Here is a 22,025-nt window from a genome sequence, read left to right as displayed (position 1 = left end):
AAAAATCAGTCATTCTGCCTCTGAACAAGGCAGTTAACCCACTGTTCCTAGGCCGTCATTGAAAATAAGAATTTGTTCATATCTGACTTGCCTAGTTAAATAAAGGAAAAAAGATGTATATTTTATTATTCTCCCCAATTTTGTGGTATCCAATTGGTAGTAGTTACTGTCTTGTCTCTTGTCGGAAGATTCGAAGGTCGAGAGCCACGCGTCCTCTGAAACACGACCAACCAAGCCGCACTGCTTCTTGACACAACGCACATTCAACCCGGAAGCCAGCCGCACCAATGTGTCGGAGGAAACACCGTACACCTAGCGACCTGGTCAGTGTGCACTGCGCCCGGCCCGCCACAGGAGTCGCTAGTGCGCGATGAGACAAGGATATCCCTGCCGGCCAAACCCTCCCGAACCCGGATGACGCTGGGCCAATTGTGCGCCGCCCCATGGGCCCTCCCGGTCGCAGTCGGCTGCGGCAGATCCTTGGCTCGAACCCAGAATCTCTGGTGGCACAGCTAGCACTGCGATGCAGTGCCTGAGACCACTGCGCCACCCAAAAATATATATTTTTGTACTAATTTAACCAGAACCATGCATAATGCACATTCACTGACTAACTTCTTGTAGCAGGCATTAGGCTATAGAAAATGAACACAGGTCTCATAAACAATCTCTCAAGCACAAGCCCACGTGCTGCTGAGTAACCAGCTAATATTTATATTTTCAAGTTTAGCCAACTTGGATCTAATTCCTAGCTAACAGGGCAGAACAGTTGAATTGTTATGAACACACTCTTCTGGCCTTCTCCAACTATTTGAACAGCATGTTAGCCTGTCCACTTTGTTCTGATGTTGAAATCAAGTTGCCTACCTTTTTTCTCAGAATGAAAACGAGTTGACAATTCTTTATATAATTGTGTTTACGCTTATTGCACATTTATAAAACAGACTAGACGGTATAACAATCTTTGCAGGGCCGGTCCTGGCAGTTTTGCCGCCTTAGTTGATCAGCTCATCAAAAAATTGACTTATAGAAACTTGAAACAACTGATCGAGACAATTTAGCCCACGGGATAAAACTCCTGAACAGCAGTTGTGAGTAGCCTGATTGTCCATTCCATATTGTCAACTTTATTTTGACCTGTCCTGTTTTTAGGATATCGCTGTTTTTAGGATATATATATATATATAATTATTATTTTTTTTTATTTTTTATTTTTTTTGAGCACATCCAGGAATGGCTGAAGAATTACAACATTTACCTAGAACTAACCCTGCAGATAGCAATACTGGGTGATTTGAAAAGTCATAGTCAATCGATCAATAATATAATATACATTTTTTCTACAATAATTATCTTTAATTTACAATCTGTAGAAGCTACTGTATGAGAATAGAAAGGTTCAGGACTTCTGTGAAGCATCACAGCACAGTTGAAAAATATATGGCAAACAGAAATTCAAAATGGATGGTGTTAAGATATAGATGGGAGGGGTTGAATGGAGCTGAATGGTGGGACTAATAACAACAAGATAACCAATGTAAAACATACGGGGTCTGTAAAATGTATATAGGTTCAGAAATGTTGTGAAATAGCACAGTTACAAATAGAAATCAAACTGTATGGACATCAGAAGTAGAGGAAGGACTAAAAACAAACTAAGCATTCATTCAAACAGCACTTCACTGCGTTTGCCACCATCTCTTAGCAATGCTTGAATTACAGCGCTGTTTATGACTTCAATCCTACGAACTCCCGAGATTAGGCTGGCAATACTAAAGTGCCCATAAGAACATCCAATAATCAAAGGTATATGAAATACAAATGGTACAGAGAGAAATAGTCAACACGTCATAATTCCTATAATAACTACAACCTAAAACTTCTTAATTGGGAATATTGAAGACTCATGTTAAAAGGAACCACCTGCTTTCATATGTTCTCCTGTTCTGAGCAAGGAACTTAAACGTTAGCTTTTTTACATGGCACATATTGCACTTTTACTTCTCCAACATTGTGTTTGCATTATTTAAACTAAATTGAACATGTTTCATTATATATTTGAGACGAAATAATTTGATTTATGTATTGTAATAATGAAACGGCAGGGAGCTAGCTCGAAGTTCAGCGTTTATAAACCCAGGGTCGTTACAGTATTATATTCAATTCAAATAAAAGTGGTCATTGTTCATTCAATATTGTTGTAATTTTCATTATTACAAATATATATATATTTTTTTATTTTATTTATTATTATTATTATTTTATTTGGTCGATTAATCGGTATTGGCTTTTTTTGGTCCTCCAACAATCTATCAGCTTTGAAAAAAATCATAATGGTGTATATATATATATATATATATCCCAAAAATATGGGGGATTGCAAATGATGCAGACAATTACATTGATGGAAGCATCAATCTATCCGCAATATTAAAGCTGATCCACCCCTTAAAATAATAATAATTCATACATTGCTGTGCCCATGAGATGATGGAAGTTCAATATGTAGCTCGATGTAGAAGGCTAATGTTAACCAGCTAACGTTGCTCATGAATGCAAGTTAGGCTAGCGAGCAAACATTTTAGACAGGTGGTCAAGGACAACAAAAAATAAAAGCATGTACTGAATGAGAGCGTGATAGACCGTTTCGTCAATGGCGGCATTGGCGTTTCTCTACAAGTAGGGTGAGTCAAACATGTTTCTACTTACACGAACGTACACGCACACACACTGGTCATTTCCCCCCCAGTGATTATACTCAAGCACCGCACCTAAAAATCCCATATGCCACTGGTTGAGAAAAATTGTCAGAATTATGAGGTTGTTGGAGGTGCGTCTTGGTCAGTTTAGCTCAGAAAATGCTGCCTAATGAGGGGGCTGGCGTCTTGTCTTGTGCAGAAATTCTGCTACCGTTACTTCGTACCACAATGCTTCTCGCGACAAACTGAGCATTCATTTTCCAGAATCAATGTTCATTGGTACTCTTGTTTTAGCAGCGTCTGCACTGCGCACAATTTGAGTAGTTGATACATAAAAAGGGTATTGGGAGAAAGGTTAATTTACCCTCTATTATTCTTCTGTTTTCTTGCGTACAGACAATTGGAATATCTCGCAAAACCATAACTTCAAATTAATTCGATATATCGGCCAGCCATAATTTAGGGAGTTGTTCCGTAGGGGGCCCTCCATAAATCGGAGAATTCTGCATTTTTGAAACACCTGAAATTTATTTTTCCTGCAATCTAGAGCTATAATCATTATGCCTAATTCTATGTAAAAAAAAAAAAAAAAAATCTGCATAAGGTTATCTATTAAGCATATCTCATTACCTGTTCAATTTTCATTTATTCTTTAGAAATGTTATGCCTTAGGAGTTTTGTACAACATCCACACTGGTATATAGTATCATATCCTAATAATTAAAGCAACTTTTGTATTTTCTAAAGTCTAGGAACCTTAGCAGGCATGCCAGCTAAAATAGTTAGACAAGCTACACTAACTTGATTGATAGCCTGAAATGGCTTGGTAGCTATTTATTTATATTATTATTATTATTATATTATTTATGAGAACGGGAACGTATCTAGCTGGCAAGCTAAAGCCAACTTCATAACATTGATAGGTATCTAGTATTATAGAGAAACAACAACAATTATTATGATGTTTTTATTCGTCAAGAAATAATCAATTGGCTACATACATAGCTTGATCAAATTAATTTACAAAACATACCTCCTGCTAGTCTTGCACATCACCAACGCTGTGTGTCACTACACCCTCTCTCCTCCTCCACTGACAATACTGTCGTGTCGGCATGCATTAGAGGGATGGGTACCCTTTGACTGGCCCAGTCAATGTGCCTCTATGATTTCAATTGTTAAAGGTCAAATCATTTTTGGGTAACAATTAAGTACCTTACAGTGATTGTTTGTTTTAAATTAAAATGGTAGAAAATAAACAAAAATAGCCTCTTAGAAAAGATACATTTCTCAAGCAATAATTTTGTTGGGACTGTCTGGGAGTGGTCTGAGTGGGGAGGCGAAATCTGAAAATGTGCTGTTGTTGGCAAAAATGTTTGGAACGCTCTCATTGGTATATTAACCAATTTACCGTATGTGGCATTACCATGGAAGGCTAAAACTCCATCCCACCAAAACAGGCTGAAATTTCAGGCAGTCTTTTCAAACAGCTCTTACACTAAAGGGGCATTATCATAATTTTCATTTATTTCAGAGTATTATTCCAACCTCAGTGAGAGAAAAAAATATATATAAAGCCCTGGAAAATAAAATGTTTGACTGCACTGGGTCTGTAAGTTGTTTTAGTTGATTATAAGTTGACATCTTAAGGGGGGGGTCTCATATTTTCAAGATAAAACACCTATATGTGTTTTTCTGTGTACTGTATATACATCAACTGACTAGCTACGTCTTTTAGGACTGCAGCCTAAACCGCTTGAGGTCCCGATGCGGTCCATCCTGGCTCCGAAGCACCCAGACACAGCTTTACTCCTGGTGGCCATGAGCAGGTCCTGCAGCCTGCTCCTTTGACTCTGGGCCCTGCTGTAGCTCTCGTCTGCAGCTAGCTCCCGGACGTCTGAGAGCCTCTCTGGGGCCCTGTCCCACTCTGGGCTAGCCTTACTGTGTTCAGGCTCTGGGTTGGGGCCCTCGTAGTCCACTGCAGGGTCATCTGCTGTGGCCACTGCAGCCAAGGTCTCCTCGAATCGCTCCAGTAGATTCTGTAGAACAGGGAATTTATGTGGACATGTCATGATGTTTCATTTACTTGATGTAGTTACAGTATCCTGGGCACCGTTAGAGTCATCTATCACAGACAATCCATTTCTTTAATCCCATTGACATAAAGGCTGTAAAAAACAACAACTAATTTTTAACTTCAAATAAATAAAAAAAACATTCCAATATAACTCTAGATACTGTACACAAAAGACAGTTTTGAAAAGCGCATATTAGGTCAGACATTTTCTTTCTGACTAGCTGTTATTACATCACAAAAGTTGCCCAACACCTCGGGGGCCACCATCCATCAATTGAATCCAACACAACTTTATTATAAAGTCTCCCAGGGACAATAAATCAATGTACCCTACCTACATCAACAGAGACGACTAGTAACTACCTACCTTCAATTGGGCCAAGTCGCTCTCAGGGTATGGTCTGCCCAACACATGGGCCGCCACCAGCGTCTGTTGACAAAGCAGGAGCAGAAGTCCCCATGAGACGGCAGTCCTCACCATGCTTGATTCCATTTAGGCTGTGGTTTGTTAGTGCTAAGGCAAGTTGTTAGCCAGGCCTTCTCTTAAATAGACAAAACACACACGCTCACACACACATACAGAGGAGACGGTCTGGTGTCAGTGGCTCATCATTTTGTGGATTGTCTGAAGTGCATTCCGACACCTCTGTCTGATAAGGCTGCTAGTAAAATGTAATTTTAAGTGGCGGCTGGGTGATGGCTGATATGTGTGTGTGTGTTGATACTCATGGTAGGTCTTTGGGGCGTGAGCTCAGACATGGCGTGCTTCGCCGGGAACGCATCCGCCACACAAATAATTGGAATTGCTCTCGCTCCAAACTCTGACTATACCACAGTGGGTTAAAAGCATGTTCTGCTGCTCTATATATAGAAGGCAAAAAAAAAAGGTTTATGAATGGAACCTTTTTCCAGGTTAGAATAGTATCGTGTTTTAGGCTTTAGTACATTTGTATTGCATCATACTGGCCGACTTGTCAAAAATAATGTACATAGAGACATCATAAGACATAATGACAATGCAAACATGCACTATAAATAGGTACATGTTAGGTATAGTCATAGAAAGCCTGTAAGTACCATCTCATTGAACATTCTATAACCTTTTTGCTATATGGTGAACAATCTACAACTTCAAATTAAACGGAGGAAACACTGACAATGGTTTGAGCATCCTTAGAAAACAGTTACAGCTCTTCATTTGAGTGTGTGGACCCCCTTCATGGAGTATTCATCTTGCATGGTCCAAAAGAGAGAGGCCATAATGACTTCATTCACCTTGAGTGGTGGCATTTGAGTCACTCATCAATACGCTACTTGTGAATAAGTCATGTTATGACAATGGTTTCCAGCCCCTCCTATCAGTGTTAACGTAAAGCATGTGAATTATCTGTTAAGGTGACGTTTGTTGGACTTTGGCTGATATATGGATGACAATCTTGGGTGCTCTGTTTTTAAAATGTATTTAACCTTTATTAAACTAGGCAAGTCAGTTAAGAACAAATTCTCATTTACAATGACGGCCTTGTTCAGGGGCAGAACGACTGATTTTTACCTTGTCAGCTCAGTTTCAATCTAGCATCCTTTCGGTTACTGGCCAAACACTAACCACTAGGCTGCCTGCCGCCCCATATAAGACTCCATATAAGAAGGCAAGACCTTATCTCATGTCCTATCCAAATCGATAACCCTCATGACTCATAAAGTGATTTGAATTTTTGGCATTACTGTGAAGATATGTCATTCGTTCCTAAAACGTAACGCTGCCTTATCACTGGACAGCATACAGTAACTAAGCCCAGGTCAGGTTATCAGTAATGATGACCCACACCGCTTGGTACAATGTTGAGATAAAGTGTGCATTTCCGGAAGGTCTGAACTGGGCAGAGTCCAGGAATGGTTGACAGTGTAAATCATATAATAATTGAACCATATAAAGCTATATGTCTAAAATGCACTATATATACAAAAGTACAGTACCAGTCAAAAGTTTGGACACCTACTCATTCAAGGTTTTTATTTTATTTTTCTAAAATACCACATTGAACACCTTTGGGGTGAATTGGACATCAAAACTAACTCTGGGTCTTCCTTTCCTGTGGCGGCCCTCATGAGAGCCAAATTCATCATAGAGCTTGATGGTTTTCGCGACTGCACTTTAAACATTTTTATTTTACCCTTATTTCACCAGGTAAGTTACCTTGTCACAACTCAACTGATTGGCTTAAATGCATTAAGAAGGAAATAAATTCCACAAACTAACGTTTAACAAGACACACCTGTTAATTGAAATGCATTCCAGGTGACTACCTCATGAAGCTGGTTGAGAGAATGCCAAGAGTGTGCAAAGCTGTCATCAAGGCAAAAGGTGGCTACTTTGAAGAATTTCAAATATAAAATATCTTTTAATTTAACACCTTTTTTGGGTTACTACGTGATTCCATATGTGTTATTTCAACGATTTGATCTCTTCACTATTATTCTACAATGTAGAAAATAGTAAAAAATAAAGAAACCTTTGAATGAGTAAGTGTCCAAACTTTTGACTGGTACTGTATGTGGACACCCCTTCAAATTAGTGGATTCGGCTATTTCAGCCACACTCGTTGCTGACAGGTGTATAAAATTGAGCACACAGCAATGCAATCTCCATAGACAAACATTGGCAGTATAATGGCATTACTGAAGAGCTCAGTGAATTTCAACGTGGCACCGTCATAGGATTCAAACTTTCCAACAAATCAGTTTGTAACATTTCTGCCCTACCAGAGCTGCCCTGGTCAACTGTAAGTGCTGTTATTGTGAATTGGAAACGTCTAGGAGCAACAACGGCTCAGCCACGAAGTGGTAGACACCACAAGCTTACAGAATGGGACTGCTGAGTGCTGAAGCGCGTATCGTTTAAAAATCACCTGTCCTCGTTAGCATCACTCAATACCGAGTTCCAAACTGCCTCTGGAAGCAACGTCCGCGCATGATTTTGGAATAAGATGTTCAATGAGCAGGTGTCCACATACTTTTAGTCATGTAGTGTACGTCTGGACTGTTTCGCAGAATGGTAGCCTATTCGGAACATCCTCTCTCCTTAGTGCTGAAATAACAGTAGCTTTGAGGTTTATTCCTTGTGATTTTACTTTGCGCCAAGTAGTTTTTCTTTGCTTCTCTCGTAATGTATTGTTCTGTGAGGGTTTATTGTTTTGTGAGGGTCACTCCGTAGCCTAAGGGTCCGTTGTGAGTTAGTTAGTATGCTATGGTTATGTCATCCCAATTCATACATGCACCTGACTCAATTTGGCGTATGATAGATCTATGAACGCCACCCCAAGGTTTAGGCAAACTTCACATCTTCTTATTTTCCTCATTGAATATACTAAGGCATTCTGTAATTTGCAATAATAATAATTTATTTTTCTTAATGGATGGCAATAAAGTAACCAGTCAAAACAACGTTTTATGCGCAGTTGTAAACATTTATTGTACACCGTGACACCATCTTAAATCAGTTCAAATAAATATATTGTCAATAAACAAAGTTCAATAAATATAATCAAATAAATAGGTAGCCCATAGCCTATAAATAAGAATACCATTTGGTAAGTAATGACGTTGCTGTTCCAGGTTATGTGTAAGACTTCATCTTGTCTTTGCATCTGAAAATAGACAAAACAAGATATTAACCAACATACGTTTGTTTCTCAACATTAAAACTCTCACAATGGATACCAGACAACTTATACACACTGTTTTAGAGTGAACTACTTGGACACTATTTGGTTAAGAGACCGTATCTGATGCACAGTAGCCTATACCATCTCAACCTGAACTAAAACTCACTGTATTTGCCAACCGTGGTGCATCCAAGAGAGCTCATTGAGCCGATTCGGTCCATCCTTTGCCCGAAGCAGCCCGAGTATCTCTTTGATCTTGAGTCATTTCGGACAGTTTTCAGGTCCCGAGCTGACAGGAAGTCTCTTGTGGCGGCTTTGTCCGGTCTTGTTTGTGGTTGCTCTCTCTCATCCTCTGCAACCATTGCCATGTCTTCGGGAGTGACATCATCCAACTTTTCTGTGGAGACTCGCTCAACCTCACTCAGCTCAGGAAAGGACTTTTGAAGTCGGTGGAGAAGTACCTGCAATGTCAAAAACAAGTTTGAACAAACAGTTTTAATGATACCCTTGGGCTTCAACGTCTAGGGATTATAAACTACTTCATATGTCTGGAACAAAACCTCCCTCAAAGGTAAATATGAGGCTGTATAGCCTAAAAGGGACTCACATTTAAGACCTCCATGTCATCATTGGTCAGTAACCCGTTGTAGACAGGATACGCGCTGCTCAGCGGCAGATTTAAGAACAGGAGAACAAGGCCAAAAAGAGGACTGTTGGAGAGCTGCATTGTTCTCTTTCTTCTTCAGCGAAGTTGAAGTTGTGTGTAAAGCTTATTTTCCTTGCAATTCAAATGTCGTTGTTTCTACACACCTACGCCAGGGTATTTTATATCTAGTCTGACCCGCACAGTTATGCAAAGAATTGTTGTTGCATGCCGACACCTGATTGTGATAACACTAGCTGTCGGAAATGACTCCTTTTAAAGCATTGTCTTCCTAGATAAATGGGGCATACCCATGACCTAGTCAGTTCAATCCTTTGTTTGGAAACATACGTTCATAGATTGGCTTGCATATTGTAAGAGATTTTTCACATTGAGTAGCATACTGAAAGTCATAGGCTAAGCCTTGCCAACAGTGGGCCGCTGTCTAGCATTGAGGACAGACCTTGTGCCTTGTTTAATGTTAGACTTCTAAAAGTGTCGATATATTAATTATTAAGTAATTATCAAGTTCTCACTTAACCACGTCCCACTGAGCACAAACTGGTTGAGTCAATTTAATTAGTCAATCTATCGTGACAATGTCAGATTTTAAACGTAATCCACTATTAGAAACAAAAACAATAGGCTGGGCAACACCTACTGGAGAATTGGTCTATCTTCACCTACTCTTTGGTCTCCCATCTACGGTTTTAACCAAGCCCAGCCCACTTAGGTAGGACATGTATCACTGACTATTACCAATGTGCTATCTTGAGAATGATTGTTGAGAGACATCCTCTTAAAAAAATGAAATAGAGTCACTGTTGCTGTCAAAGTCATTCCAAGGAGTAGGCTTATTAACAGAGCAAACATGACCAAAATGTATCAATCATCAATGATACTATTTAGGCCTAATATAGCATTTGCAAAGTCATCAACATCAATTGTTTGAATTCAATCCAGAATTCAAGACTTCAAATGTAATGATGTTTAGTGATAATGAATTGTGTTTGGTTGTCGATGCAACCAAATATCAACATTTGAAGGAAATGTATCTTCTGTTTGGATAGTTCCATCTGTGCCACGGACTTAGTCTGTCTTTTATTCCAGTTAGACTACAAATAAAACCATGTATATGTTGGATTCACATCACCATCTCAACCTGTGTGTGTGTGTGTGTGTGTGTGTGTGTGTGTGTGTGTGTGTGTGTGTGTGTGTGTGTGTGTGTGTGTGTGTGTGTGTGTGTGTGTGTGTGTGTGTGTGTGTGTCTAAGGTGGGGTGTGTGTGTTTGTCTATGGTGGGGTGTGTGCTGGGCCCTGGGGTAATGCTCTCTCTACAGACCTGCCATATAGATTTAAATGTTGCCAGTTAGATTTTTTTTTTAATTGTGCTATATCGATGTGGAATATAGGCTACTGCATCTGCCACATTCTTGTTCCTGAATTTACATGGACTTTTGTAGTGTCAATAACTTTCTTTTTTATAATAAACAATGGGAGTCTTTCCAATGTTCTAGTCCAATGTCAAAAGTTGAGTTTATGATGAGAACAAATTCATTAACGGTGTCATATTACTTGTCTACAAGAATGCTAAATATTGTTGATAATTTGTTTTCTTATAATGATCCTCATATTATTTGGACCTAATGTGCTGGCATTGCAGAGCTGGTTTAGTCCATAAACTAGTGGAATTGCAGTAGTTAATTGTCAGTATGACTTGAATTTCTCTCATTGTCTTTCTCTCTGTGCAACAACTAGCCTAATGTGACTGGTAGGCTATAATGTCTTGAATTCATAATAAATATATGTTGATGACAAGAAAACAAAGTGTTCTATTCTAATAGTTTATTATAAATAATACCATGTCCAAACATCATCAAACATATACATTGATTTTATACACACAAGTGAACAAAACTGTACAGGCGTCCAACATAACAAATGCATTATATCGGCTATTTCTGGTGTGCAATTAGCAATCATATATTCCTTTTTCATAGTAGAAATCAAATGTGCATATGTCTAATTCTCACTGACCAAGCCAACACTGAAATTAAGAGATTTAATTTTGTATGTTTTAATATCAAAATGATTGAATATACGTTAGTTTATCAAATAAATATATTATTTGCCAGAAAAAAATGAATTCTCCATAATAGGATGGAGATTTCCACAGAGGTCAGACATGACGCAGTTTCGTGATGTCCATGAATGGGTAGCTTCCATTGTTCTTCAGTTCCCAAATATTCTCTTCTTGTTACCTGCAAATACAATTGAAAAGAATATAATGATCACTGTTTCATTCATTTTTAGTGGTTATATCATTAGCCAAACATCACCAAGCATATGTTCAAGTCATATAGCCTTCAATTGTAATACAAAGGACTTAATATTGATGCGTGTGTGATCTTGTAACAACCTTTATATTCTATTAAACAATAGGCAGAGCAATGCGTAAAATCTATTCTGTGTGTGTAAAACCAATACACTGTATGTATACATTTTAGCAGCAAATTAGGCCCTATGTACTTTTTCCACACAAAAGGCTGTGTTCAGACATGCAGCCCAATTCTGATCTTTAAAAAAAAACTGATTGCCCTTTTGGGTTGAATCAGATCAGTGCTGAAAAAGATCTGATGTGAAAAGGTCTGATGTTATTGGTCAAAATACCAATTACTGGAAACAAGATTAGGGCTGACTGTCTAAATCGTAGCCTACTACATTCTTGAGCAAATATGTATTTTTTTAAGGCATTCCACTCAAGTTATTGCCGTAAAAGATGTACCAGTCTTGACGTTATTGCACCCCAGTCCGCTCCATGAGCCGATTCTCTCAATCCGATTACCGAAACAGCTGTTGAACGATTTGGCCGTTTTTGTCAAACCGATGAGATCTTTCAGGCGTGACACCACAGGGCTTTCAGGGGCAATTCTGTTGGGTGCGTTCATGGTCATTCTCTCTTCCTGCCCCCGGATCGCCGTGGGCGAGTACTCAATGTCCTCCATCTCAGCTGTGTCCACATCCTCAGACTCAGATGGATAAGCGTAATTTTCCTCGTTAACGGTCAACTTGTCCTCGAGCCGCTGGATCAGATCCTATAAGTGAACAAATGGCATGTATTAATGTCACACGGTCATAACACATGACTTTGAAAGGTGATTATAATAGAACTAATGAACTAGATGCTATAGAATATATGCTCTATGCCACCTTGTTAAAAGTTGTTATAAGTCTACAGAAATTAAACAATTCTAAGAACTCAAATGTACTTGACTTTCTATGTTATGTATCTGAGCTGGTTCTTACTGTAGTAGGGTGTCTTACCTTCAGATTTTCCAACTCTTGAACATTCCGACTGGCATATGGAGTTCCACAGCTCACACTGAGTGTCGTTATTAATACGATATATCCAAGGAAAATATGCAATTTCGCCATTCCAATAACGAACCCCCCACTGTCTTTTTGAGGTGTCTCGGATATCCCTTTCAGTGTTTTAATGACGGGATGACCAGGTCGCCTTTTTATATAGAGCACTGTGGTTTGGACAGTAGGCCTACTTATGAAGGACTGCATGTTATGACAGAATTCAGCTTGACATTCCGTTGCCTTGACAGTAAGTGATAAGGGAGCCTGGTTGTGTGCGGCGCCCGGGCCGACTTCCTTTTAAGATAAGATTTAGTTTGGACCACTATTTGGACTGGAGATGCTTATGCGCTCTAGAATCAATCGTAGACTAAGTATTCGGTGTTGTGTTGGTGATTGGTGAGAAGGAGGTTGCAATAGTCTTCTCATCGCTATATGGTATCGCTTGTTGAGTTTAAAGCTCTGGTCGAGGAAATGTTGATGACCATTGTGATTGTTTTCTATGTATTGTGCTCTTTGTATGTACACAATGATTTTTAAGCCTTGAGACCATTGAGACATGGATTGCGTATGTGTGCCATTCAGAGGGTGAATGGGCAAGACAAAATAATAAAGTGTCTTTGAACGGGGTATGTGGTAGTAGGTACCAGGCGCACTTGTTTGTTTCGAGAACTGCAACGCTACTGGGTTTTTCATTCTCAGCAGTTTTCTGTGTGTATCAAGAATGGTCCACCACCCAAAGGACATCCAGCCAACTTGACATAACAGTGGGAAGCATTGAAGTCAACATGGGCCAGCATTCCTGTGCAACGCTTTTGACACCTTGTAGAGTCCACGCCTCTACGAATTGAGTCTGTTCTGAGGGCAAAAGGACAGGTGCAACTCAATATTAGGAAGGTATTCTTAATGTTGTGTAATGTACACTGTGTGTATATATGGCACTAATAGTGGAATGCAAGTGTTTCACAGTATTACTTACCTGACAGTGTGGTGATTGGCAGCATCTGTTGTCAAACTAGGAAAACGGTTCTGACTTTGTGGCTGTGTTATCCAGTGGAAATCGTTCGGTCATTTCCTGATTTCTAAATATCTACACTGTTCAATTTAAATTTATGTGAGATTACAAGCACTGAATAATCTAGGACAGGTATTCCAAAACTGGGGTACACGCAATGCCGCTAAAGAAAAATGTGATTGACATAGAAAATAAAAACATTTTAAAAATTACAGTCCATTTATATTTTCCATAAACATTTAGGTGAGTTTTTTTTGTCACCTGAGTAGCCTCGTTTCACTGCCAAAAAATCAAATTAAACTGTCTAGTGTTCAGCGAAATAACAACACAATGTCAAATACAGTTAGTCTAGTCAAATAATTAACATCCAATCACATTACTCTCTCATGGGATTTCCACTAACGGTCTGTATGTTGCCAAACGTAGCTGCTGTTTATTCCATTTGCTCGAGAATGGATAAATGGTTAAAAAAGTAAGGACCGCGTCCATAGAGACACATACCAACTTTACTGGTAGTACTGCTACTACCAGCAGTACTACACCTGCACCTGTCGACGACAGATGTTGTTCTGCTTCCACGGCCACATCCAATGCTAGCATCAGTAATTCTACATTTGTTGTTAGCCCAGCTAGCATGGACACAGACAGTTGTGAATCTGATGCAGCCGAAGAGCTACTGCCCCTAACCCGGGAAAGCACCGAACGACAGACAGATACGTTGGACCAAAGAGGCGCAAATATGATGAGAACTACATTGATTTAGGGTTCACTTACACTACTGTTCAAAAGTTTGGGGTCACATAGAAATGTCCTTGTTTTTGAAAGAAAAGCACATTTTTTGTCCATTAAAATAACATCAAATTGATCAGAAATACAGTGTAGACATTGTTAATGTTGTAAATAACTATTGTAGCTGGAAAGGGCAGATTTTTTATGGAATATCTAAAAAGGCTACAGAGGCCCATTATCAGCAACCATCACTCCTGTGTTCCAATGGCACATTGTGTTAGCTAATACAAGTTTGTAATTTTAAAAGGCTAATTGATCATTAGAAAACCCTTTTGCAATTGTTAGCACAGCTGAAAACTGTTCAGTTTAAAGAAGCAAAAAAAAACTGTCCATTAGACTAGTTGAGTATCTGTATCATCAGCAGCATTCACCAGCAGCATACCACCCTGCATACCACTGCTGGCTTGCTTCTGAAGCTGAGCAGGGTTGGTCCTGGTCAATCTCTGGATGGGAGACCAGATGCTGCTGGAAGTGGTGTTGGAGGGCCAGTGGGAGGCACTCTTTCCTCTGGTCTAAAAAAATATCCTAATGCCCCAGGGCAGTGATTGGAGACACTACCCTGTGTAGGGTGCTGTCTTTCAGATGAGACGGGTGTCCTGACTCTCTGAGGTCATTAAACATCCCATGGCACTTTATTGTAAGAGTAGGGGTGTTAACCCCGGTGTCCTGGCTAAATTCCCAATCAAGCCTTCAAACCATCATGGTCACCTAATAATCCCCAGTTTACAATTGACTCATTCATCCCCTTCCTCTCCCCAGGTTGTTGCTGTAAATGAGAACGTGTTCTCAGTCAACCTACCTGGTAAAATAACGAATTAAAAAAATATATGTATCTGCATTTGTTGGTTTGAATATAGGCTCAAAATAGCCAGAAATAATAATCATTCTGAAACTCATCAGTCTATTCTTGTTCTGAGAAATGAAGGCTAATCCATGAGAGAAATTGCCAAGAAACTGAATATCTCGTACAACGCTGTGTACTACCCTTCACAGAACAGAGCAATCTGGCTCTAGCCAGAATAGAAAGAGGAGTGGGAGGCCCCGGTGCACAACTGAGCAAGATAACAAGTACATTAGAGTGTCTAGTTTGAGAAACAGACACCTCTCAAGTCCTCAAATGGCAGCTTCATTAAATAGTACCTGCAAAACACCAGTCTCAACGTCAACAGTGAAGAGGCGACTCCGGGATGCTGGCTTTCTAGGCAGAGTTGCAAAGAAAAAGCCATATCTCAGACTGGCCAATAAAAAGAAAAGATTAAGACACCAGCATCCCGGTGTCGCAATTACGCAGGTACTTTCCCGAAACGGATGACACAAACAACTGGATTTGTTATCCCTTTCAATCCCTGCCTCCAGTCCACTTACCGATATCTGAACAAGAGATTTTAATCAAAGTTGCAACAAGCAGTTCTTTGGAAACGGAATTTAATCAGAAGCTACTGACAGATTTCTCAGAGTATCTTGCCTTGGCAAATCGCGCTGTTAAGACCTTTGCAACACGTACCTATGTGAGAGCGGATTCACGGCCCTCACTAGCATGAATACTAAATTCAGGCACAAACTGTGTGTGGAAAATGATTTAAGACTGAGACTCTCTCCAATACAACCCAACATTGCAGAGTTATGTGCATCCTTTCAAGCACACCCTTCTCATTAACTTGTGGTGAGTTATTCAGAATTTCCGATGAACAAATAAAGTTTTATATGTAAAATGGATAAATAAAGAGCAAAATTATGGATTATTATTATAATATTATTATTTGTGCCCTTGTCCTATAAGAGCTCTATCTCACTTCTCACGAGCTGGTTTGTGACAAAAATTACGTTTAAGAAATGCATCATATAGTGTGTGTGTGTGGCAGGCCAACAATGATGGAAACATTTTTTTGAGAGTGTGATGACCCTGGTGCTAGAGGGGGTATGCAGCTGGAGGTTGAATGTTTGAAGGGGTACAGGACTATAAAAAGTTTGGGAACCACTGATGTAGGGAATTATTGTACCATCAAACTCATGTAAAATATATTTTCACCAACAAAAATATTGTTTTTATAGTTGTTTGAAGCTGATGGACCGAAACAAAAGTTACTTTCGGGTTTTGGTACACCAGCTTCAAACAACTTAAAACAGTTGTAAAAACTATGTTTTTGTTTTTATTTTTGAAAATATGGTACGATGAAACCCTACCCGATGCTGTGCTTCTTTTCTCACATAAACTGGAATTAAGTGAACATTTCTGCAAGCAGGAAGTGAGCGATTTCCACTAGATAACACAGCTACAAAGTCAGTACCGCTTTCCCAGTTTGACATCAGATGTGGCTCTCCCGGGAGAATTCAACGGTCAAGTATCACAGCCAATCGCAACACTGGCGGGTAAGTAATACTGTCAAACGCTATCATTCCACTATTAACGCCAGATATATTATGGACATTTTCTGAAATTACAATGGACATTTTCCCCAAAATCCTGTGTAACACCTTTAAATAAAAATGATATATGTTGGGAGTAATGATGATGATGTTATAAAATGTATTCATTATTGCCAATAAGGTCATGTTAGCTGTTCTGGTGTGGTGGATACTCTGTACTAGTTCTATATGACTATTAAGATAGGCGCATGCACGTGGATGGTCAAGGGCCGCTTTTTCGGCTGTACCCCCCTCCCTCGTACACTCTCCTCACTGAAGTAAGTGAAGTGTCGAAGTCTCGGTTACGACAGACAAAGATTGTAAAAATGAGACAGAAACGTATTATGCAAAATATTTATTTCACCGTGCAGTCTCTTAGTATACATTTTTTTTCTCAAGAAAATAAATAGACCTAGATAAATACATAGCCTACAACAATAATATATTATATCAAGAGTTTGATGTTCATTTGACAATTAAAATTCGTCTGTACAGTTTTAAAATAAGAACAATTCAATATGCCAAATGCAAACCACATATTTAAATACATCTCATCACAAACGCCATTGTAAACTCTGTCAATACTTTCTGAGTTGAAGAGGTTCATCCTTGTCGAATAGTTCAAGTAAGGGTAGTTTCTTGGGCTCTGATCAACAGCCAGTAACACCTGTAGAAACAACACAAAACATGGAGCCGGTCTTGAGAAACAATATTGCATGTATTCATTTGATGTTTCAAACAAGTGAGATGTTAATATCAATTCAACACCAACATAGCCTACAATTTAAATGGAGAATCCATCGGTTGGATTGACGCAGTATATAACCGTACCTGTCCTTTAGCATCCAAGCCCGCTGAATGACCCAATTCTCTCTAGCCTGACGCCGAAGCAGCTTCTCATTCCACCCTTCTTGAACCGGCTCCACGGGTGCTTGGAGGTCTTCAGAATGTAATTGAGAAGACGCGCAATTGCATTCTCCTTTCCCGCCAGCGCGGAATTCCTTGAGTCTTCGGAGTCCCAAGGACGCACCACTCCCGCGGTGAAGGCTGCCTTCTCTGTATCCAACTCTTTCCCATCCACCTCCCTCTCCTCCGACACGTTATATGGTACATTTCTTTCCTCCTCCAGAAGCCGTATCACCCTCTAATTGAGAGAAAACATGGAATCATTCGTTGCAATGTCACTTAAAGCCACTTTAAACAGTCTTCCATCAAATACAATAAACATATCTATGGGAATTGGTGGAATAAGAACTGCAAAAATGTAATGATCGAAAGTTTTGCGCATGATGGACCAGCTTACCTGCAGGTTGGACACGGGGTTGGCTCCTACCAAGTTCATAAGTACAAGCGCGGATAAACAGCCAAATGTGATATTTGAAATCATTTTCATTTGTAGGTCGTCTTCGCCCCTTTGCTCCGTAGGTAGACCAACTCGTTCCCCTTGCCTGTTCTCCTTTGGCATCAAGACGTCACCAGGTGCGCATTTATATCTGTGGCGTTTCGTTACGGAGGCCCAAGAAAACATTAACCGTGGTCCGTGACTAATCTAGAGAGGTGCGACAATGCCGTGGGGGTGTAATTCATTTAACTGGAAGCTTTACCTCAATTGACATAATAGGCTTAAAACTGTAACACTAAGAGGGCTCTACCTAATTACCCATATCTCCATACCATGAGAGACAGAAAGGTGGCCATACTTCAAGCTAAACGTTTCAGGTGGACAGGTCTCTGAAGTTCATTTGAGATGATGCTGTTTTGTGATGCTGTCACGAGGCATATAGACACACAGACACACAGACACAGACACACAGACATACAGGCATGCAAGCAGGCAGGCAGACAGGCAGACTATGAAGTCCACATGCAGTGAAGTGGAGCGAACAATTACAAACAATCAATCAAGATAAACTTGTTGATAGTTTTATATGACCTTGAATAAAAACGTTTCTCTTCCCATATTATTCAATTAATTTCAAGTGAAGTGGATGTCTGATGAAACATACATTACATTTGAATGAAGAACAACTTATCACAGTGTCTTTTTTCAGTCTCTTTTTTTTTAACCTTTAATAGAAAAGAAAAAGTAATATCCAAGACCTGCTCAGAGACAATAGATTTGCGTATATAATATTTTCCTATTCGGCATTGAGAGTTCCCAAAACTCTATTACAATTATTTTGATGAGTTTAGTCATCTCATCCACAGGTTTGAATGGTTTACATCCTTGCACAAGTTGTTCTGAAATATTTGTAATGAAGCATATCGATTGACACTAGTTACTGCTGGCTTGTTGCATCTATCTAACTCACTCTGGATCCCTGTCAAGGAAGATGCAGTGATGATATCCTCCCCTTTTCTCTTATTTTTGTATTCTCTACTCTACTCTTTTTATCTCTTCTTTTCCTCTCCTCTTCACACCTGTACTCATTATAGCCATAAATAGATACTCAGTAAGAGTTTTTGTTTGTCTCACTCTCTTTGTCACAAACATTCTTCTATTTATCCAACCAATATCAATCAAGAAATCTTAAAAACATGTTTTTTTTTTACTGTGGAGAAGTCTACATAAAATACTGTACCTTGAAATTATGAACATGTATTGAGATCGCCAGATGGCTCTCATATAGAGTACCACAGTATGAGTCATAATACCTGTAAAAAAAAAAAAAAAGTATGTTCTCTTCTCTACCCAACGTTCCCTCACAGTCTCTTCAGTTTCCCTTAAGTCTCATTAGTTTGGCTGCTCAGCCCACCTAAATTATCCCTCACCCATCATAGCCCTGCCATTCCCAACCAATCAGAAATGCGCATCTGGACACTGCACCTGCCCACTCAGGTCAGAGTGCTATTGTTGTCCGAAGGGAGAAGATGCATGTTTCTGAGGACTTTTTATTTGTATTTGTATTTGTAATCAACAATTGCGGAAGAGAGGGTCCAGATTGTCTAGCCCAGTTGATCTTCAGGGATCCAGATTTTGCAGCTCTTTCAGAACATCAGCTGTGGAGAAGTGGGGGGAGGGGGGGGGCTTGGGCCAGTTGCTGCGGGGGGTGCAGAGCTGTTGGCCAGGGTTGGGGTAGCCAGGTGGAAAGCATGGCCAGCCATAGAGAAATGCTTATTGAAATTCTCAATTATCGTGGATTTGTCAGTGGTGACAGTGTTTCCTAGTCTCAGTGCAGTGGTTAGTTGGGAGGAGGTACTCTTATTCTCCATGGCCTTCACTGTGTCCCAAAACGTTTTGGAATTAGTGCTGCAGGAGGCACATTTCGCATGAAAAAGCTAGCCTTTGCTTACCTAACTGACTGTGTGTATTGGTTCCTGACTTTCCTGAAAAGTTGCACATCGCGGGGACTATTCGAAGCTAGTGTAGTACGCCACAATGTGTTTTTGTGCTGGTCAAGGGCAGTCAAGTCTTGAGTGAACCAAAGGATGTATCTGTTCTTAGTTCTACATTGTTTGCAAGGGACATGCTTATTTAAGATGGCGAGGAAAGCACTTTTAAAGAACAACCAGGAATCCTCTACTGATGGGATGAGGTCAATATCCTTCCAGGATACCCTGGCCAGGTCAATTAGAAAGGCCTGTTCGCAGAAGTGTTTTAGGGAGCGTTTGACAGTGATGAGGGGTGGTCGTTTGACTGCGGACCCATAACGGACACAGGCAATGAGGCAGTGATCGCTGAGATCCTGGTTGAAAACAGCAGAGGTGTATTTATAGGCCAAATTGGTCAGGATGATATCTATGAGGGTGCCCATGTTTACGGATGTGGGGTTGTACCTGGTAGGTTCCTTAATAATTTGTGTGAGATTAAGGGCAACTAGCTTAGATTGTGGGACGGCCGGGGTGTTAAGCATATCCCAGTTTAGGTCACCTAGCAGTATGAACTCTGATGATAGATGGGGGGCAATCAATTCACATATGGTGTCCAGAGCACAGCTAGGAGCTGAGGGAGGTCTATAACAAGCGGCAACAGTGAGGGACTTATTTCTGGAGAGATGGATCTGTAAAAGTGGAAGCTCGAACTGTTTGGACATAGACCTGGATAGTATATCTCTACAGTAGATTGCAATTCCGCCCCCTTTAGCAGTTCTGTCTTGACCGGAAAATGTTGTAATTGGGGATGGTTAACCTCTACATCACCCGAGGAACCGAAGAACCGAAGAGGAGTAGGATGAGGATACTGCTAAAGGCTATAAGAACTGGTCGTCTAGTGCATTGGGAACAGAGAATAAAAGGAGCAGATTTCTGTGTATGGTAGGATAGATTCAGGGCATGGTGTACAGTCAAGGGTACGGTAGGGTGCGAGTACTGTGGGGGTAAACCTAGGCATTGAGTGATGATGAGAGAGGTTGCATCTCAGGAGGCGCCAGTTAAGCTGGGTGCGGTCTCCGCATGTGTGGGGGGTGGGACACAGGAGCTATCTGAGGCATGTTGAGCAGGACTAGGGGCTACGTAGTAAAATAAAACAATGAGAGCTGCCCTAAACAACAGTATACAAGGCATATTGACATTAGAGAAAGGCATGAGCAATCACAGGTGTTGATTGGGAGAGCTAAGACAACAACTGGTGAGATAACAACAGGTAAAATGCTAGGACAACAGCAACGGGTATATGGCGATGAATGGGCAGAGAGGGTCAGTTAGCTACACACATGGCCTGAGTTTGTGGCTGGCGCAGACAAATAAACAAAATGAAGTACAGTGTTAATGGACAGTCCAGCAGGCATCGGCTGTGTAGCAGAGTGATCATAGCAGCAATAGATGAAACAGGGAACCGTTTGGTAGTCGATTACAACGTTGAGCGAGCGGGAGACACGGCGTTCAGGGAGCTGGCATGCCGGAGCTAGCAGATGGATCATCACCAAAGATCCACGACGCAGAGGCCGGTTGAGAGCACACCGGCCGAGTTATGACAGCAGACCAACAGACCAGTTGTGATGGATCTCGGGGCTCCGCGTCGACAAAGGGTCCAGGCCAATTGGCAAGAGAAATGTTGTTGTTGGTGTACTTTATTTGTTAGCCGGGAGATGGGCCTAGCTCGAGGCTAACTGGTGCATGCTTCTGGACAAGGGCGTTAGCCACTATAACCACTTGGTAGCAACTAGCTAGCTGTGAAGATCTGGTGTAATGGTCCAGAGCTTGCAGCAGGAATCCGGTGATGTAGTGGAAAAAAGCAGTCCGATATGCTCAGGGCTGGTAGGAAACGATTTTCTTTAGGACCATTCGGACGCCTCTGAGCAGGCGGGTAGGCTGTTTGGAGTGTTAACCAGACTGAATAAAAAATGTATAATAATAATTATGTCTCCCCCACTTCTAAAACCAAAGTTGCGCCTCTGGTTAACAGTAATGTTGAATGTTGTGCGTGCATC

At 40.4% G+C, this 22,025-nt stretch overlaps 4 protein-coding genes across 4 annotated transcripts; all 4 read right to left on the bottom strand.

Moving 5' to 3' along the window:
- Window positions 1-3,650: 3,650 nt before the first annotated feature.
- On the bottom strand, window positions 3,651-5,314 carry LOC118360207 (natriuretic peptides A-like). Its single transcript, XM_035739460.2, has 2 exons — window positions 5,144-5,314; window positions 3,651-4,738 (listed from the first exon to the last, which is right to left on the bottom strand). Exons 1-2 carry the CDS (start codon window positions 5,267-5,269, stop codon window positions 4,421-4,423), a joined length of 444 nt encoding a protein of 147 aa, XP_035595353.1. The 5' UTR covers window positions 5,270-5,314; the 3' UTR covers window positions 3,651-4,420.
- A 2,908-nt stretch (window positions 5,315-8,222) lies between these two features.
- On the bottom strand, window positions 8,223-9,254 carry LOC118359507 (brain natriuretic peptide-like). Its single transcript, XM_035738017.2, has 3 exons — window positions 9,049-9,254; window positions 8,608-8,902; window positions 8,223-8,423 (listed from the first exon to the last, which is right to left on the bottom strand). The coding sequence occupies exons 1-3, from the start codon at window positions 9,166-9,168 to the stop codon at window positions 8,407-8,409; spliced, it is 432 nt and encodes a 143-aa protein (XP_035593910.1). The 5' UTR covers window positions 9,169-9,254; the 3' UTR covers window positions 8,223-8,406.
- Window positions 9,255-10,913: 1,659 nt separating this feature from the next.
- On the bottom strand, window positions 10,914-12,602 carry LOC118359505 (ventricular natriuretic peptide-like). Its single transcript, XM_035738016.2, has 3 exons — window positions 12,408-12,602; window positions 11,869-12,178; window positions 10,914-11,344 (listed from the first exon to the last, which is right to left on the bottom strand). The coding sequence occupies exons 1-3, from the start codon at window positions 12,516-12,518 to the stop codon at window positions 11,316-11,318; spliced, it is 450 nt and encodes a 149-aa protein (XP_035593909.1). The 5' UTR covers window positions 12,519-12,602; the 3' UTR covers window positions 10,914-11,315.
- Window positions 12,603-16,998: 4,396 nt separating this feature from the next.
- Window positions 16,999-18,104, bottom strand: nppal (natriuretic peptide A-like). The gene is made up of 3 exons (XM_035738015.2): window positions 17,960-18,104; window positions 17,488-17,800; window positions 16,999-17,323 (listed from the first exon to the last, which is right to left on the bottom strand). Exons 1-2 carry the CDS (start codon window positions 18,047-18,049, stop codon window positions 17,495-17,497), a joined length of 396 nt encoding a protein of 131 aa, XP_035593908.1. The 5' UTR covers window positions 18,050-18,104; the 3' UTR covers window positions 16,999-17,323; window positions 17,488-17,494.
- Between the last annotated feature and the right edge of the window lie 3,921 nt (window positions 18,105-22,025).

The sequence above is a fragment of the Oncorhynchus keta genome, chromosome 27 (assembly GCF_023373465.1).
Source record: "Oncorhynchus keta strain PuntledgeMale-10-30-2019 chromosome 27, Oket_V2, whole genome shotgun sequence".
Classification (NCBI taxonomy): Eukaryota; Metazoa; Chordata; class Actinopteri; order Salmoniformes; family Salmonidae; genus Oncorhynchus; species Oncorhynchus keta.
The sequence above is the reverse complement of the archived record's forward strand: the minus strand, read 5'-3'. Positions and strand labels throughout refer to the sequence as shown.

What these genes read in the sequence shown, in the direction of transcription:
- LOC118360207 (XM_035739460.2), bottom strand. Translation starts at nt 5,269, where the DNA reads ATGGAATCAAGCATGGTGAGGACTGCCGTCTCATGGGGACTTCTGCTC. An exon ending in GCGACTTGGCCCAATTGAAG is followed by an intron (nt 4,739 to 5,143) that starts GTAGGTAGTTAC and finishes CCTGTTCTACAG; the next exon opens with AATCTACTGGAGCGATTCGA.
- LOC118359507 (XM_035738017.2), bottom strand. Translation starts at nt 9,168, where the DNA reads ATGCAGCTCTCCAACAGTCCTCTTTTTGGCCTTGTTCTCCTGTTCTTA. An exon ending in ATGACATGGAGGTCTTAAAT is followed by an intron (nt 8,903 to 9,048) that starts GTGAGTCCCTTT and finishes TTGACATTGCAG; the next exon opens with GTACTTCTCCACCGACTTCA.
- LOC118359505 (XM_035738016.2), bottom strand. Translation starts at nt 12,518, where the DNA reads ATGGCGAAATTGCATATTTTCCTTGGATATATCGTATTAATAACGACA. An exon ending in AAGAGTTGGAAAATCTGAAG is followed by an intron (nt 12,179 to 12,407) that starts GTAAGACACCCT and finishes GTTCACTTATAG; the next exon opens with GATCTGATCCAGCGGCTCGA. An exon ending in GTGCAATAACGTCAAGACTG is followed by an intron (nt 11,345 to 11,868) that starts GTACATCTTTTA and finishes TTGTATTTGCAG; the next exon opens with GTAACAAGAAGAGAATATTT.
- nppal (XM_035738015.2), bottom strand. Translation starts at nt 18,049, where the DNA reads ATGAAAATGATTTCAAATATCACATTTGGCTGTTTATCCGCGCTTGTA. An exon ending in ACCCCGTGTCCAACCTGCAG is followed by an intron (nt 17,801 to 17,959) that starts GTAAGCTGGTCC and finishes TCTCTCAATTAG; the next exon opens with AGGGTGATACGGCTTCTGGA.